The 15559-nt window shown below is 39.5% G+C and overlaps 1 protein-coding gene and 1 pseudogene across 1 annotated transcript in view; one reads left to right on the top strand and one right to left on the bottom strand.

The window, feature by feature from the left end:
* The window catches only part of CATSPERB (catsper channel auxiliary subunit beta), a 78728-nt gene that overhangs the window by 53806 nt on the left and 9363 nt on the right, over positions 1–15559 (bottom strand). The window contains exons 5-6 of the mRNA XM_081829737.1: positions 5429–5524; positions 1284–1433 (exon numbers count right to left, since the gene is read on the bottom strand). Of these exons, the coding sequence (XP_081685863.1) occupies positions 1284–1433; positions 5429–5524 (246 nt within the window). The remainder of the gene's footprint in view (positions 1–1283; positions 1434–5428; positions 5525–15559) is intronic.
* On the top strand, positions 6146–7367 carry LOC102741666 (pyruvate dehydrogenase (acetyl-transferring) kinase isozyme 3, mitochondrial pseudogene; annotated as a pseudogene).

The raw sequence follows: 15559 nt of genomic DNA, 5'->3' as shown, positions 1-15559 counted from the left end.
TTGAGGAAGTCTCCTCTCCTGTGGCTCAGGGCAGGCAGGCAGGTTTGGAGAGAGAGAAGGAGGGGGTCCTAGCCTGGCATCTACGAAACAAAGTTAGAAAAGGAGCTGAGTTTCCATCTGGCTGACACAGAGGGGGACGAGACACAACTTCCAACTAAACCAGTTCAGCAAAAGCAGGCTCTCAAAACTAGAGAACACAAAACAACTGAGCCATTAGGAATTCAAAGACATTTGGGGCAAGGCCATTTGTTTATCCCTATACCAAAGCACACTGTCTGAATGTTATTTTAGAAGTCATGGGAGGGCAAGTTTTTGTTCTTCTTTAAAATTATGCTATCCGCATTGTTTCAGTCTCCCATATGAATTTGGGGATTGGCTTGTCAATTTCCAGACACACCAAAAAATACTGCTGTAGTTTTTCTTGGAATTGTATTGAACTGACTGATAAATCTGGAGAGAATTAACATCTTCACAATAGTAGAAGTTCCCGTTCATGCACATAAATATCTTATTTTAGTATTTTTATGACTTTCGTTCAAGTTTTATAATTTCTGTCCAACAGGCCTTACAACTTTCTTTGTTTATTCCTAGGTACCTTTTGGGGTTTGTTACTTTCTGAGTAGGATCTTTAAAAATTATAATCTTTAGTTTTGGTGGAGTGGTTTTTAGATGTTATTTCATTCCTCAATTCTATAGCACTCCATATTTGTTCTGATAGCTTGGCTACTGGTTCTTTCAGATTTTTGGATGCACATATTATCTGTGAGTAATGAAATTTTGTTTATCTTTTAGTTCTTTTATTTTCCTTTTCATTCATTGGGTTAGGGACTTGAAGGTCACCAATGACCTAGGAAAAGCAACTACAATAATACATTAGTAGTTGAAATGCGTAAAGATGCTATTAAATACTACGGTAGTAATCTAAAAACACATACATAAATAAAATAATGTCATGGTGCCTTAGAACATGATACTTATTTACACATGGCAGGAATAGCAGATGGATTAGAAATGCAGTGAATAATCTTGGAGAGGAAATAGCATATTAAGAGGTGGCAGGGGATACGTGAAATTAGGAGAGACACTACAGTCACTATGAACATGGCCAAAAGTCGCACCTGCAGGTAGACAAGGGGAAGTGACAAAGAGTAAAGTCACAGGTATTTTTCGGAAATGGTTTCACTCCCTTATGTTTATGCATCTAACTTGCTCTGCCAGTGAAAACTCACTGTTACAAAATACAAAACTCCACCTGCAGCTTTCAGTAAAGCCGGTGAACTTACCATTATATGTTGCATTCAAAATGAAGCCAAGTAATGCTACATCATTAGCGCATGGACACTTTGCCACTTTGAGATCCACCACATGTGGATAGACTTGGGTGATATCATTTTTTGTCATTATAGTCCCAAGATCCCACTGAAGAATAGGTTCTGTAGAAATCAAATTTAGGTGTTTCAATTGTGGCAGCAGTCTTGAAAAGGGAACGTTGTTGCTTTCCTTTCAGAGTTTTTTGTTTTGTTTTCCCAAGTTTTTATTTATATTCCAGTTAGTTTAACCTACAGTGTAATCTTAGTTTCAGGTGTCGAATTTAGTGACTTAACACTTCCATACAACACCCAGTGCTCATCACAACAAGCGCCCTCCTTTAAGGGTTTTAAAAGTATTATATAAAGGGTCTATGCCATTATCCCCCCAAATGGGTATATTACCTCAACCCTCATCAGTTAAGAAATAGGTTGATTCTTATTTTCCAGAGTAGAAGGAATGAGGTCTAACTGCCCTTGATGGGGGCTCAGTATGGTCACTACTGCAGAAAAGCATGTGGGAAGGGAGACGCTGCTTTGACCATCTTTGGAAAGTACAAGCGGTCACAGGACCTATCCCTAGAAATGGAATTGTGGGATCACAGGATATTTATAATTCAGAGAACAACTTCTGCTTGCTTCAAAAGCCCACGCCACACACTCACTTTTCCTCCCAATTCCATGAGGGAAAATCAGTCAGCGGGGGACACATTCTACCCTTAAACTCGGCAATCTATTCTTGGATATGCGTGCAAAGGGTTGGAGCTGGATGAAGTTAAATTTTAATGATAAGAAAATGGGAGGATTTTTTTTTCTTCTGAAAAAAGTGAGGAAAGGGAGTACAAAAAGTAAGCCAGGGCAATTTGACAAAATACTGCTGTCTGAATTTCAAAAAGAGTCAAAGGACTTTTAAAAAGAAATATATAATAATCAGTTCTTTAGCTGTTTATATTTCTACAATGTAAATCTTCACCATCTCCCCCAAATCTGCTACAAAACCCTAAAACTTGACGTAATATATTTTTCACTTTGTGGAAAGCAAGAAATGGAGCTAAGTTTCCATCTGGGTTGACACAGTGTAACTTAGAACAGAAAGAGATACAATTTATAACCAAACTAATTCACTCTGAAATTCAAAGAAATTTGGGGTATGGCAGCTGACCCCCCCAGGGCGTAGCATGTCTATGCAGGCAATTAATAACCAGATCTTAGAGGACAGGGAGATTGGACCTTGTATCCAGGGTATGATCGTATTGAATTGAAAACACCTTTTTAATTATGTACAAGCTCCTTCAAGTCAGATACTGTATTTTAAATGCTTTAGAATGAGGGAGTGATTAAAAGTCTGGACTATTACTGAGAAGCCAAGAAGGAGACAGAAAAGTGACCCATATGAAAGGGGACGAGTGCCTGTGATTAGGAAAAGTTGTAGTGGAGTGGTCTAGGGCATGGATCGGAGATTAGGAAGTAGGGTGATATTTTTAAACATCTCTTTTGAGTTAGTAGTGAATAGAGTTCCTACTATAACCCTAACTTTAACCCTTAATTGCCACTTCTCAATGCTTTCTCCCCAATGTCTCCAGGATTTCAGGAAATGAAACCATCATCCACTTGATTGCTCAGTAAGAAATCTAGGATTCATCCTGATACCTCTGTCTCCTTCACCCCCAGTCCGCCAGGAAGCCCTACCAGCTCTACTTCCAAAACGTATTCTGAAGACTCTTACTCCTCACCATCTCCACCACTAATCCCCCAGCCCACATCCTCTGGACCACCTCCCGAGTGGACTAGGGCAACAACTGCTAACCAATCTCCCCTCCCCCCCCATTCTTGCCATCCTTCTCCAGGGGTCCATTCTCTGCACAGCGCCCGAAGTGATCCATTTAGGAAGCATAAATCTGAATTTGCCTCTCCTGCTTAAAACACTAGAACAGCTTTTCATTATAATTAAAATAAACCCCGCACTTCTTGCCACGCTCCCTGCCAGCTTCTCCAAACTTATTCCAAGCCACTCTGTCATTTACTATGCTTCCACATCACTGGCCTCCTTGCAGTTGCTCAAGCAGATGAATCTCATTTCTGCACCTGGAACCTTTAACAGCAACTAACTTGAGAAGCTCTTTGCTACCACAGTACCTCCATTCAGTCTAAATAAGTGTACACTAAAATTTTAATGCAGTATATGATATTCTGGGTACATTTCAATGTGTAAATGACTCACACTTCAAATTCTTTTTTAAAAAACTGAAATAATTATAAATTGTCATTTTAGTCCTTAAACGTAGCTAGCACAGAACTTCAAAATATCAGTCTCAAAAAGCTTGCAATTGGGCGCCTGGGTGGCTCAGATGGTTAAGCGTCTGCCTTCGGCTCAGGTCATGATCCCAGGGTCCTGGGATCGAGTCCCCGCATCGGGCTCTCTGCTCCTTGGGAGCCTGCTTCTCCTCTGCCTCTCTCTCTCTGTCTCTCATGAATAAATAAATAAAATCTTAAAAAAAAAAAACACTTGCTATTGAATAAATGACTATTTTTTTTAAATTTGGACACTATGACAAAACAAGAAAGCACAATATTTTGTCATTTTTGTTGCAGATATTTTAATTTTGGTTAAAGAAATAAAACAATATAGATATTGTTTTGCACTGAAATTATCTCTGTCCCCTTCATGGCCCCATTCCCAAATCCTCCCCAAATGCAACCATTATCATGAAATTGCTGCATCTACTTCTAATCCACATTTTTATATTTTTACTACAATATATATGTACCCATGAAGAGTATATAGCATTGCTTTATGTGTTTTCTGAATTTTAAGAAAATGTTCTCCTATTGTATTCTGAAACTTGATTTTTCTTTCAATGCTTTGATTTCTGTTCCTGATAATATATGTGGGTCTATTTCCTTTGTTTTATCAGGTACACTACAGGTATTTGTCTTTTCCCCTACTGATGGACATTTATGTTATTTCTCATTTCTCCTATTACAAATAATACTGCATTAAATAGATTGTCAGTTGTCTCTTGGCACACGTGCAACCTTTTCTCTAGGGCAGTTAATCCCCTGCACATCAGAATCACCTGTGGGGATTTTTTTTTCCTTTTTAATTACAGATGCCCAGCTCCGCTTGTAGAGGTCTGATTTTAATTGGCACATGGTTGGGTGGAGACATCATTACTCTTCTTAAAGCTACCCAGGAAATTCTTTCCATAAAATGTAATATTTCTTGATTTTTACTCTGCATTCTACATAGCACCAAATCAAAGTGGGAGTAAAAGAATAAAAGTAAAAAGGACCTGAAACTTATATTACATCGTATGTTAACTAACTGAAATTTAAATAAAAACCTTTTTTTAAAAAAAGGAAGGTGAGGAAAGTAAAGATAAATACAAGGTCTGGGAGGACTTTAAAAAAATTTTATATTATATTGCTACAGATGATCCAAAAATCAGACTATAAATCAGACAATTGGAAAAGAGAAGCCTAGACAATTATACCACTCAGTGTTCATAACCTTAAAACAACCAATTTTGGGCACCTGGGTGGCTCAGTTGGTTAAGCGACTGCCTTCGGCTCAGGTCATGATCCTGGAGTCCCGGGATCGAGTCCTGCATCGGGCTCCCTGCTCAGCAGGGGGTCTGCTTCTCCCTCTGACCCTCCCCCCTCTCATGTGCTTGCTCTCTCTCATTCTCTCTCTCTCAAATAAATAAATAAAATCTTAAAAAAAACAAAACAAAAAACCAATTTTTCGTGGAAAAAATGTAAATGTTCTAATAAAGAATGAGCAAGAATTTTTGCTGATGGCCATCATAAAGAAGACTGTAATGAAGAGTATCTTTTATAACATGTTTCTAGAAGATGCAAAAACTTTATAAAGCCATTGTTTATCATGACCCCAATATGGGTATAGAAAAAGATATATTTTCATATTTCTGTAGCACTCTTTGCAGATCTCCGTTAACAATTAACCACGTGTATTTAATTCTTTGTCATTCCTGGAGGATAATGTTCATCTCACTCTCTCTCTCTTTAGGACTTAGCACAGAGTCTGGCATATAGTAGGTTACAATGTTTGTTGAAAGAATATTATGGATTCCATTTTACTTTTATCTGTTGGCATTTACCTCGAACATTATCCAATAGTGTTCCTTCAGTAGTATAAATATTTAATCCATGCTGTAAAGTGATCCTTACTAACCATTCTTCTACAGCTGCAATATCTGAAAACAAAAGGCAAATCAGCCATTTTTTTGTATGCCAAGTTGGTGAAATTTAAGGCTATATAAACATGACCAACAACATTACTGTTCATTTCCCAATCAATTTGACTGCATTTATATTTAAGTTTCCCATGTTTTTTTCCTACAGACATTTTGATGGTAAAATAAAGAATTATGAAGTGATCTTACTACCACAGCATAAATCCAGATAATATTTAATTTATTTATGTATTTATTTTTGTAGGTAGCCTCCATGCCCAGTGTGGAGCCCAATGTGGGGCTTGAACTCATGACCCTGAGATCAAAACCTGAGCTGAGATCAAGAGTTGGGCACTTAACCACCTGAGCCACCCAGGCACCCCTGGATAATATTTTAGATCATAATTTTTCTCCAAGAGCTGCTGTGGCTTAAAAAGCAAGTGATGACACTTCATGTGCAATGGTATACTACTATTTTAAAGTAGACCATGATTAATTAAAATATATAGTGTAACTCATAGGGCCAACGCTAAAAAAAAATTTAAGGTATAATTAATAAGCCAATAGTAGAGATAAAATGGAATAAAACATAATATTAAGAGAAAGAAAGATAGTGAAAGAGATGGAATAGAAAATAGCCTGATGACAGGTTTCAATGCAACCATATCAACAATCACATTAAATGTAAGTGGTCTAAAAATACCAATTAAAAGATTTCCATATTAGATGTAAAAATCAAGATTGAACTACATGCTATCTATAAGAAACCCACCTTAAATATTTATAAAGGCATTGGTGGGTTAAAAGTAAAAGAATGGGTGGGGCCTGGAGAAGCCATGCGTGGTGAACTCAGCCTGGGAGCTCTTACGACATGGGCCAAGGCTGAGGCTGAAATCAGGGCACACTCATGAAAAACATGCCTGACCCAAATGCCTTGGCTGCACAGGCCTTCATGTATACCCAGGCATCTAGTTGAGTCTGTGCACCAATCCAGGGAGGATATGCCTCTTCCAGTGGTTCCAAAGCAGCTGGTACCTGGGTAGATTAAGTGCTATTTGTGTTTTTTGCTGTCACTATTTTCCATCAAGCAATTCCTGGACTTTGGGAAAGATAATGGTGTGAGAAAACATCATACAGGTTTCTATAAAAGGAGCTTCCCATGTGATGGCTAACCCAAGAAAAGAAGTCAATCTTCTGATATATGACTTAACTGGCCTTCAGTGGGACGGGTTCAAAGTTGGTATGCGCATAACTATCTTTGACTTTTAAAATATGAAGAGCCCTGAGGATCCACAGGTCTTGGATAACTCTCTGCAAGTTCTGACTGAAGTCAGAAATGGTGTGGTTCCTATGATGGTACATGGAGTGATCGAATATAAGGAAAAGCATGGATTTAATTCTTTATTAACAGTAACATCCAATTATTTTCTGGATTGGTTTTGTATCAATTGCATCTCTTTCCACTTGTGTATTAGCCAGCACACACTGCTGTTTGGTGGTAATACTAAGCCTGCTCATCCTGAACACACAGGAAATATGAATCCCACCTGCAATGTGGCTAATAGAGTGAAGGATGTATAGGAAGCAGCCAAGAAGCTGTGCAAAACAGGGCTAGCTGGTCGTTGGAAGAGTTCAAGAGCTGGGAGAGGAAGAATTCAATGGCAAAGCTCCAAACAAACCTTGTCAGGTAGTGGATGTGCCCTTACACCTGCTTCAGGTGCTGTACAAGAACTCAGAAGTTCTAACAGAACTACATGAAGAGTTCTAGGAAACAGGGATGTCTGGCTATGAAGACCCTAGGTGCTTTGGGTGAAGAAGACTTGCCCATTAGATAAGCGACCAAGGCAATGGTATCCCAGGCTGAAAAAGAGCACCATAGTACTCCAGTGCTTGGATGTTTATTTTGGCTCAGACCAGCTCGTTGTTCTCCATGGAGTCCCTCCTACAGCTATAGCTCCTCCATGAAACCAGTGACGGAGTCATTTTTCATCGGATCTTGCTGCCGTGTGATTAGTGCCCGACATCAAAGAGCACAGAGCCCCCTTACAGCTCTTGTGACCTCACACCTCCCCCCTCGTTGTTACAGAGTTGAGTGTCCACAATCTTTACAGCACTGTGAACTTCGTCCCCATTGCTGACAGCGCAGATACCTCCCGTTGCTCTTTGTGGCCCCTGGCCATGCTTGTCTCAAACCTTATCAGTTAATGCCAGTGGCACCTGGAAGTTAAAGACTTCAGCTGAGTCTGCCTTGATAATTCGGTCCCAGGGTCCTCCCCTCCCTACAGGCATCCCTCCTCTACTCTTGGATTTAAAGTTCTGCCTTCCTCCATCTGATTATATTCTCAGTGGGAGGCATGTACTTTGTGTCAGATCTTATTTACTGATGTATCGGTTTTATTTCAAAATTCATTTGTGTGCTTCCACTCTGTGGACTAACGTGCTCCAAAGGTTGTCTTGGGAAAACAAGGCAAGAGGGTGAAAAAACACACGTCACGCAAACACTAATTCACAGACAGCTGTAGTGGGCTCTATCAATCTCTGATAAAGATTTCAGATGAAGGTAGTATCAGGAATAAAGAGGGGCCAGTGCATATGATAAAGGGATCGATTCACTAAAAAGGTGTGACAACTCTAAACGTGTACGTGCTTAACAAGAGGTTCAAAATACGAAAGTCAAAGGCTGATAAAACTGAAAAGAGAAATTTAAAAAATCCACAACTATAGTGGGATATTTCAACTCTCCTTGTCAGTATTTGACAAAAATCAGTAAGAATCATGAAAAGCTGAACACTATCAACCAACTGAGCTAACCAACATTTATAGAACGCTCTAGCTGAGAAGAGCAGAATAAATACTTTCTTCAGGTGCACATGGAAGATTCACCAAATAGGCCATAGGAAATATCTTAACAAATTATCATACGAAATAGGTTCTCAGAACACAGAATTAATCTAGAAAAAATCGATAACAAAGATATCTGGAAAACCCCCAAATATCTGGACATCTTACAACATCTAAATAACCATAGGTCAAAGAGAAAGTAGCATGGCGAATTAGAATATATTTGAATTGAAAGAAAATGAAAACACAACCAAATCAAAATTTATGAGATGCAGATAAAGCAGTGCTAGAGAGAAATATATAGCAGTAAAATATTTATAGTGGATAAAAGAAATAAATAACCTATCTGAAGCCAGGGTTGAGAGTAACGGCCTTACACAGAGTCAAGTAGTAAATACTTTGGGCTTTATGGGCCGTATGGTCTCTGTCACAACACTTTTAACTCTGCCATCAGAGTACAAAAACAGCTACAGGAAACACAGAAATTAATGAACATGGCTGTGTTCCAATCAAACTTTGTTTACAAAAACAGGCTGCAGGCCAAAAGTGTAGTTTGCTGAACCCTAATCTAAAGGTTCCCAATTTAAGGAACTAGGAAAAAAGCAGTAAATTAAACCAAAAGTAAGTAGAACAATGAGAGTAAAGGTCAATGAAATAAAGGACAGGAAAACAATATTCACAATCAATGAAATCAAAAGATACTTCTTTGAAAGGGTCTATAAAATTGATGAACTTTTCAGACTAATAAAGAGGAAAAAATGGTACCAATAAGTCATATATTAGAGATGAAACGGGGAACATCACTGCAGACTCCCTAAGGAAAATAAGAGACTATCACAAACAGCTCTTGTGTCATAAATTCAAGACTGTAAATGAAAAGGAAAAGTTCCTTGAAGGATGCAAACTGCCAAAACACACTTAAGAAAAAAAATAGAAAACATGAGTATGCCCATATCTATTAAGGAAATGGATTTTGTGGTTAAAAGCTTTCTCACAAAGAAAACTCCAGGTCTAGATATTTTCACTGGCCTGGAGAATCCCACCAAACATTTAATGAAAGGATGGTACTATAAAATCTTTTCCATAACATAGGAGGGACTCTTCCTCATATTTATCTATTTATGTACTTGTCTATTTCTCTTTTGGGAAATCAGCTTTACGTTCAGGGTTATTTAGTTCTAAAAGCCTCTGTACTTACTTTTCCTTCTCACCAGGTTTACCCGCAAGTCAGGATTTCAAAAACCACAACAAACACACAGCTCGGTGCGGGCCGGGGGGTGGGGGTGGGGGTTGTTGATGGTTCCAGGCAGTGATCACCTGTATTTCATTTTGGCAATGACACCAGGACTCCCTTTCAAAGAAACTTCTGTGCAAAGTGCCGTATTTCCTAGAATGAGGCTCATTGTTTTTCAACCTTGAAATCACCCTCTTGAAAAGCAGACCCAGAAACCCCAGCTTTCAGAAGTTAGTCACAATATCACCATCATTCCAGCAATTATACATTAATAGCTCCCGAAATTACTTTATTTTACAGAGGGCCTCAAGACAAGGCGAAATTTCTCATAGCACTCTCGTCTGCCCCTGCTGACCGTTCTGGGTCTCTCCTCCATGGGAATTTTCACCCTTAAAGTTCTGGGGATGACCCCAGCTGCACTGAGTTGCCAAGCAGAGCCCATCTGGAGGGTGGAGGGGGGATTTGGACACGGGGCCCCTTGCTGGTCCCAGGGGTGCTGTGAGACCCAGCAACAATGAACTTGTTCATTATTCATAAACACTGTCCAATAAAGAGCATGAATCAAAACTAAAAAAAGCCAACCTTTCTGCCCAGATTCCTGGATGAAAATGATTTTTAAAAATCTGTATAATTTGGGGCACCTGGGTGGCAGAGCTGGTTGGGCGAGGGACTCTTGATTTTGGCTCAGGTCGTGATCTCAGGGTCGTGGGATTGCCAGAGGATGGGCTCTGCTCTCAGTGCAGAGTTTGCTTGGTACTCTTTCTCCCTCTGCTCACCCTCCCTTGCTCACACACACGGAGCTCTCTCTCTCCCTCCCTCCCTCCCTCTAAAATAAGTAAAATCTTTTTAAAAATCTGTATAATTTGAGGGCGCCTGGGTGGCTCAGTTGGTTAAGCGACTGCCTTCGGCTCAGGTCATGATCCCGGAGTCCTGGGATCGAGTCCCACATCGGGCTCCTGGCTCGGCGGGGAGCCTGCTTCTCCCTCTGACCCTATCCCCTCTCATGCTGTTTCTCTCTCTCTCTCTCTCCCTCCCTCTAAAATAAGTAAAATCTTTTTTAAAAATCTGTATAATTTGAACCCAAAAGATGGCTATTAAAAATAAACCAAGAAATATCCAGAAACTGGTTTCTAGTGAAAGCTTCACTTCCAATACAATAAAATGATTTAGACATGTTCACAGCCCCTTATTTAAGCCTTCCTGAAACTCCTTAAGTAGACAGCATTTTTTTTTGATGTTCCATGATTCATTGTTTGCATATAACACCGAAGTGTTATTGTAATTGTAATACGTGCCCTCCTTAGAAGTAGACAGCATTTCCGGCGCCTGGGTGGCTCAGTTGGTTAAGCGACTGCCTTCGGCTCAGGTCATGATCCTGGAGTCCCTGGATCGAGTCCCTGGATCGAGTCCCGCGTCGGGCTCCCTGCTCTGCAGGGAGTCTGCTTCTCCCTCTGACCCTCCCCCCTCTCATGTGCTCTCTCTCATTCTCTCTCTCTCAAATAAATAAAATCTTTAAAAAAAAAAAAAAAGTAGACAGCATTTCAATTCAGAGACCAAAGTGAAAATACCTTTGAAAAGAAAAGCAATGTGGCTGGGAAACCTTGTGCATCTTGCCAAACATTCTCCGCCCTGCTCACCCACCCTCCCGCACCCCCCACCGCCCCATCATGAGCTTGGGCTTTCTGGGAAGGTCAGTGGTTTCCCAGTCAAAAACATTCTTGAAGTCATCAGGTATGGAGGGACGGAGACTCGGCATCTGGGCAGGTGTGTTCCTAGTTCCACACCTGGGGCTCAAGAGCCAAACAGCTGGATCCTACAGGGCATCCTGAAGACATTCCCCAGGGTGATGAAGATTCTAAAGCATCTGAGGCTCCATAAGAACTCCTGGATGTTATCACCTGTGCTGGGCTACCTCAACTCCTCCACAAAGCACTGTATGTCCCTTTTCAACTTAAAGTTGAGCACCACCCTGGCGTTCATCAGCAGGACCAAACAGCAGAGCAAATCGTTTTATAACAGTAGCATTATCGGATCCCAAAAGGAGATAAAGACCTTAGGAGAAAACTAAACTCCAGGCTGCTAACCACAAGAACCTACTAGCCAAATGAGTCCAACAATATATAAGAAGGATAATACATCATAACCAAGAGTTGTTTATCGTAGGATTGAAAGGCTAGCTCAAAATTCAAAAATGAATCAATGGGGCGCCTGGGTGGCTCAGTCGGTTGAGCGACTGCCTTCGGCTCAGGTCATGATCCTGGAGTCCCTGGATCGAGTCCCGCATCGGGCTCCCTGCTCAGCGAGGAGCCTGCTTCTCCCTCTAACCCTCCCCCCTCTCATGTACTCTCTCTCTCTCTCTCATTCTCGCTCTCTCAACTAAATTAAAAAAAAAAATCTTAAAAAAAAAATGAATCAATGAAATCCACCATATCAACAGACTGAAGAGAAAAATCCTTATTTTCTCAACAGACACAGAAAGAGAATTTAACAAATTTCAACACCAATTCATGATAAAAACTCAGCAAACTAGGAATAGAAGGGAACTTCCCTAATATGATAAAGGGCATCTATAAAATACCTACAGTAACATTATACATAATGATGAAAGATTGAATGTTTTCCCCCTAAAATTGGAAATAAGGCCAAGATGTCCTCTTACCATTCTTATTCAACATGGTGCTGGGGTCCTACCACTACAAATAAGGCAAGAAAAAGAAATAAATGAATACATACTGGAAAGGAAGAAATGAAATTATCTCTATTTCTGGATGAATGATTTTTCTATGTAGAAAAACCAAAGAATATAGAAAAAGCTATTAGAACCAATAAGTGAATTTAACAAGGTTGCAAGACACACAATCAATCTACAAAAATCCATCCTATTTCTACATATTAGCAATGAACAGTTGGAAATTCAAATATTAATAATAACCACATACAATACACCAAAACATGAAATACTTAGGTATAAAATTGTTTTTTAATGTGTAAGATCTCTATGCTGAAAACCACAAAGCCCTGATGAAATAGTTCAAAGAAGATATAAATAAATGGAGAGGTATACAGTGTCCATGGATTGAAAAACTCATTAGTAAGATGTCAATTTCCTCTAAACTACAGATATAATGCAATCCAAATTTAAAAACCACAGGATTTTGGGGCGCCTGGGTGGCTCAGTCGTTAAGTGCCTGCCTTCGGCTCAGGTCATGATTCCAGGGTCCTGGGATCGAGCCCCGCACCGGGCTCCCTGCTCAGCGGGAAGCCTGCTTCTCCCTCTCCCACTCCCCCTGCTTGTGTTCCCTCTCTAGCTGTCTCTCTCTCTGTCAAATAAATAAATAAAATCTTTAAAAAAAATAAAAACCACAGGATTTTTTATAGAACTGACAAGTTTATTCTAAAATTTATAGAGAAAGGCAAAAGAAGTATACTAACCAAAACAATTCTGAAAAAGAAGATCAGAGTTGAAGGATTAATATTACTTATTATAAGCTTATTATTTATAAAGGCTTAAGTAATCAAGACAACGTGGTATGGGTGAAAAGACAGAGAACCCAGAAATAGTAATACAATGGAGACAAAATAGTTTTTACAACAATAGTGCTGGAATAATTGGGTATCTATATTCCCCCCAAATAAACTTCAGTCCATATAACATACAAAAATTAACTCAAATTGAGTCATAGACCTAAATACAAAACCTGGAACCATAATCTTCTTGAAGTAAATTTAGGAGAACATCTTTGTGAGCTTGAGTCAGCTATGATGCCAAAAGTGCAATCAATAAAATAAAAAACTGATAAATTAGATTTCACCAAAATTAAAAACTCTGATCTGCAAGGGATATTAAGAGATGAAAAAGACAAGCCACAGACTAGAAAAAAAATATTTATAGATCACATATCTGATGAGGGACTTATATCCAAAATACATAACAAACTTGCAAAAGATTAGCACAGGTAATTCAAATGGCAAATAAGCACAAAAAAATGTTCAATGACTAGGGAAATGCAAATTAAAATTATTAAATGCCACTATACACCTATTAGAATGGCTAAAATCACACACACACCCTTATAGAAAGTGCTGGCATGGATTCAGATAACCCGATGGTGAGAATGCAGAATGATACAGCTACTTTGGAAAATAGTTTGACAATTTCCTATAAAGTTAAACTTACACTTACCGTATAACACAGCGATCCTACTACTTGGTATTAGCCAAATACAACAAAAGTTTATGTTCGCAAGAGAACTTGTATGCTTGTAGCAGCTTTCCTCAAAATAGCTAAAAACTGGAAAAATCCAAATTGCCCTTCAATAAAATTAACTCTGGTACACCCATACAATGGAATACTATCCAGTAAGAAAATGGAAGAAATTACAACATAGATGAATCTCAGATGAATTATGCTAAGAAGCCAGATTCAAAAGGATACATTTTCCATGATTCCATATATATGACTCTGGAATAGGCAAATAGGAACAGAAAACAGATCCGTGGTGGTGGGGGCTTGGACAATGGGGAGAGGTCTATTACAGGTGGGGTAATGTTGTTGGGTGTCGGAGCAGTTCTGTATCTTGATTGTACTGATTACTCAACTGTACACATTTGTGCAAACTTACAGAACTTTTCAAAAAAGGATACATTTAGGGGCGCCTGGGTGGCTCAGTTGGTTAAGCGACTGCCTTCGGCTCAGGTCATGATCCTGGAGTCCCTGGTTGGAGTCCTGCATCAGGCTCCCTGCTCAGCAAGGAGCCTGCTTCTCCCTCTAACCCTCCCCCCGTCATGTACTCTCTCTCTCTCTCTCTCATTCTCGCTCTCTCAAATAAATAAATCTTTAAAAAAAAAAAAGGATACATTTTACTGAATGCAAATTATATCTTATTTACAAATGATAAAAAAGGACAAATCAGGGGCGCCTGGGTGGCTCAGTTTGTTAAGCGACTGCCTTCGGCTCAGGTCATGATCCTGGAGTCCCGGGATCGAGTCCCGCATCGGGCTCCCTGCTCCGCAGGGAGTCTGCTTCTCCCTCTGACCCTCCTCCCTCTCATGCTCTGTATCTCATTCTCTCGGTCTCAAATAAATAAATAAAATCTTTAAAAAAAAAAAAAAAAGGACAAATTATGAAGTCTAAATCAAAGAGGAACTCTTTTTACTTTCAACAGTTGTATGCTGTTCAAATTTCAAACTGCCTTCAGCATTTTTTGGCTATTACTGCATCTCCCTACGGCTCCAGGGGTCTCAGTTAAATCATTTGAAAATGGACATAATGGGGCATCTGGGTGGCACAGTTGGTTAAGTGACTGACTTGATTTCAGCTCAGGTTATGATCTCAGGGTCATGGGATTGAGCACTGTGTCGGGCTCTGGGCTCAGCACGGAGTCTGCTTGGGACTCTCTCTCCCTCTCCCTCTATCCCTCCCTCTCCCCTCAAATAAATAAATAAATGTTAAAAAAAAGAAAAGAAAATGGACATCATAATGGTACATAGCACATAGTGAGGGATAGATGAGTTAATATAGGTAAATTGTTTAGAGTAGTGATGAACCTGCTAGTTCTACTATCATGACAATTTTGTTACCTTTGTGGTTGATGTGTTCTCAACTACCCTTCCCAAGATGTCATGCTTACATGATACAACAATTCATGGCAGGGCAGTAGATAAGATATGGTTAAGGAAGAAAAAAAATGAATGAGCAAGTATGGTCTCCTTCCCCTGAATATATTTTTTCCTGATTTCTAGCATATTCCTAATTAGGCACTGGCCTAATTCTTAGTCCTAATTCCTTCCTATAACCTGGTTGCATTTTCTCTTTGGGCTCCATGACAAAAAAAAATTTCTTTTTTCTTCAGTGAAGCCAAGTTGGTTTCTGCTTTTTGCACCTATCATATTAAAATAATATGCCCTCCATCATTTTTAAAGTATGAAAATGTATTTCATGCCTCAAGATCTACTAGCTCAGTCCACTAGCTCAGTACTTA

This window comes from Leptonychotes weddellii, chromosome 9 (genome assembly GCF_054177405.1).
Source record: "Leptonychotes weddellii isolate Sample4059 chromosome 9, ASM5417740v2, whole genome shotgun sequence".
Taxonomy (NCBI): domain Eukaryota; kingdom Metazoa; phylum Chordata; class Mammalia; order Carnivora; family Phocidae; genus Leptonychotes; species Leptonychotes weddellii.
This window is presented reverse-complemented; position numbering and strand designations above follow the sequence as displayed.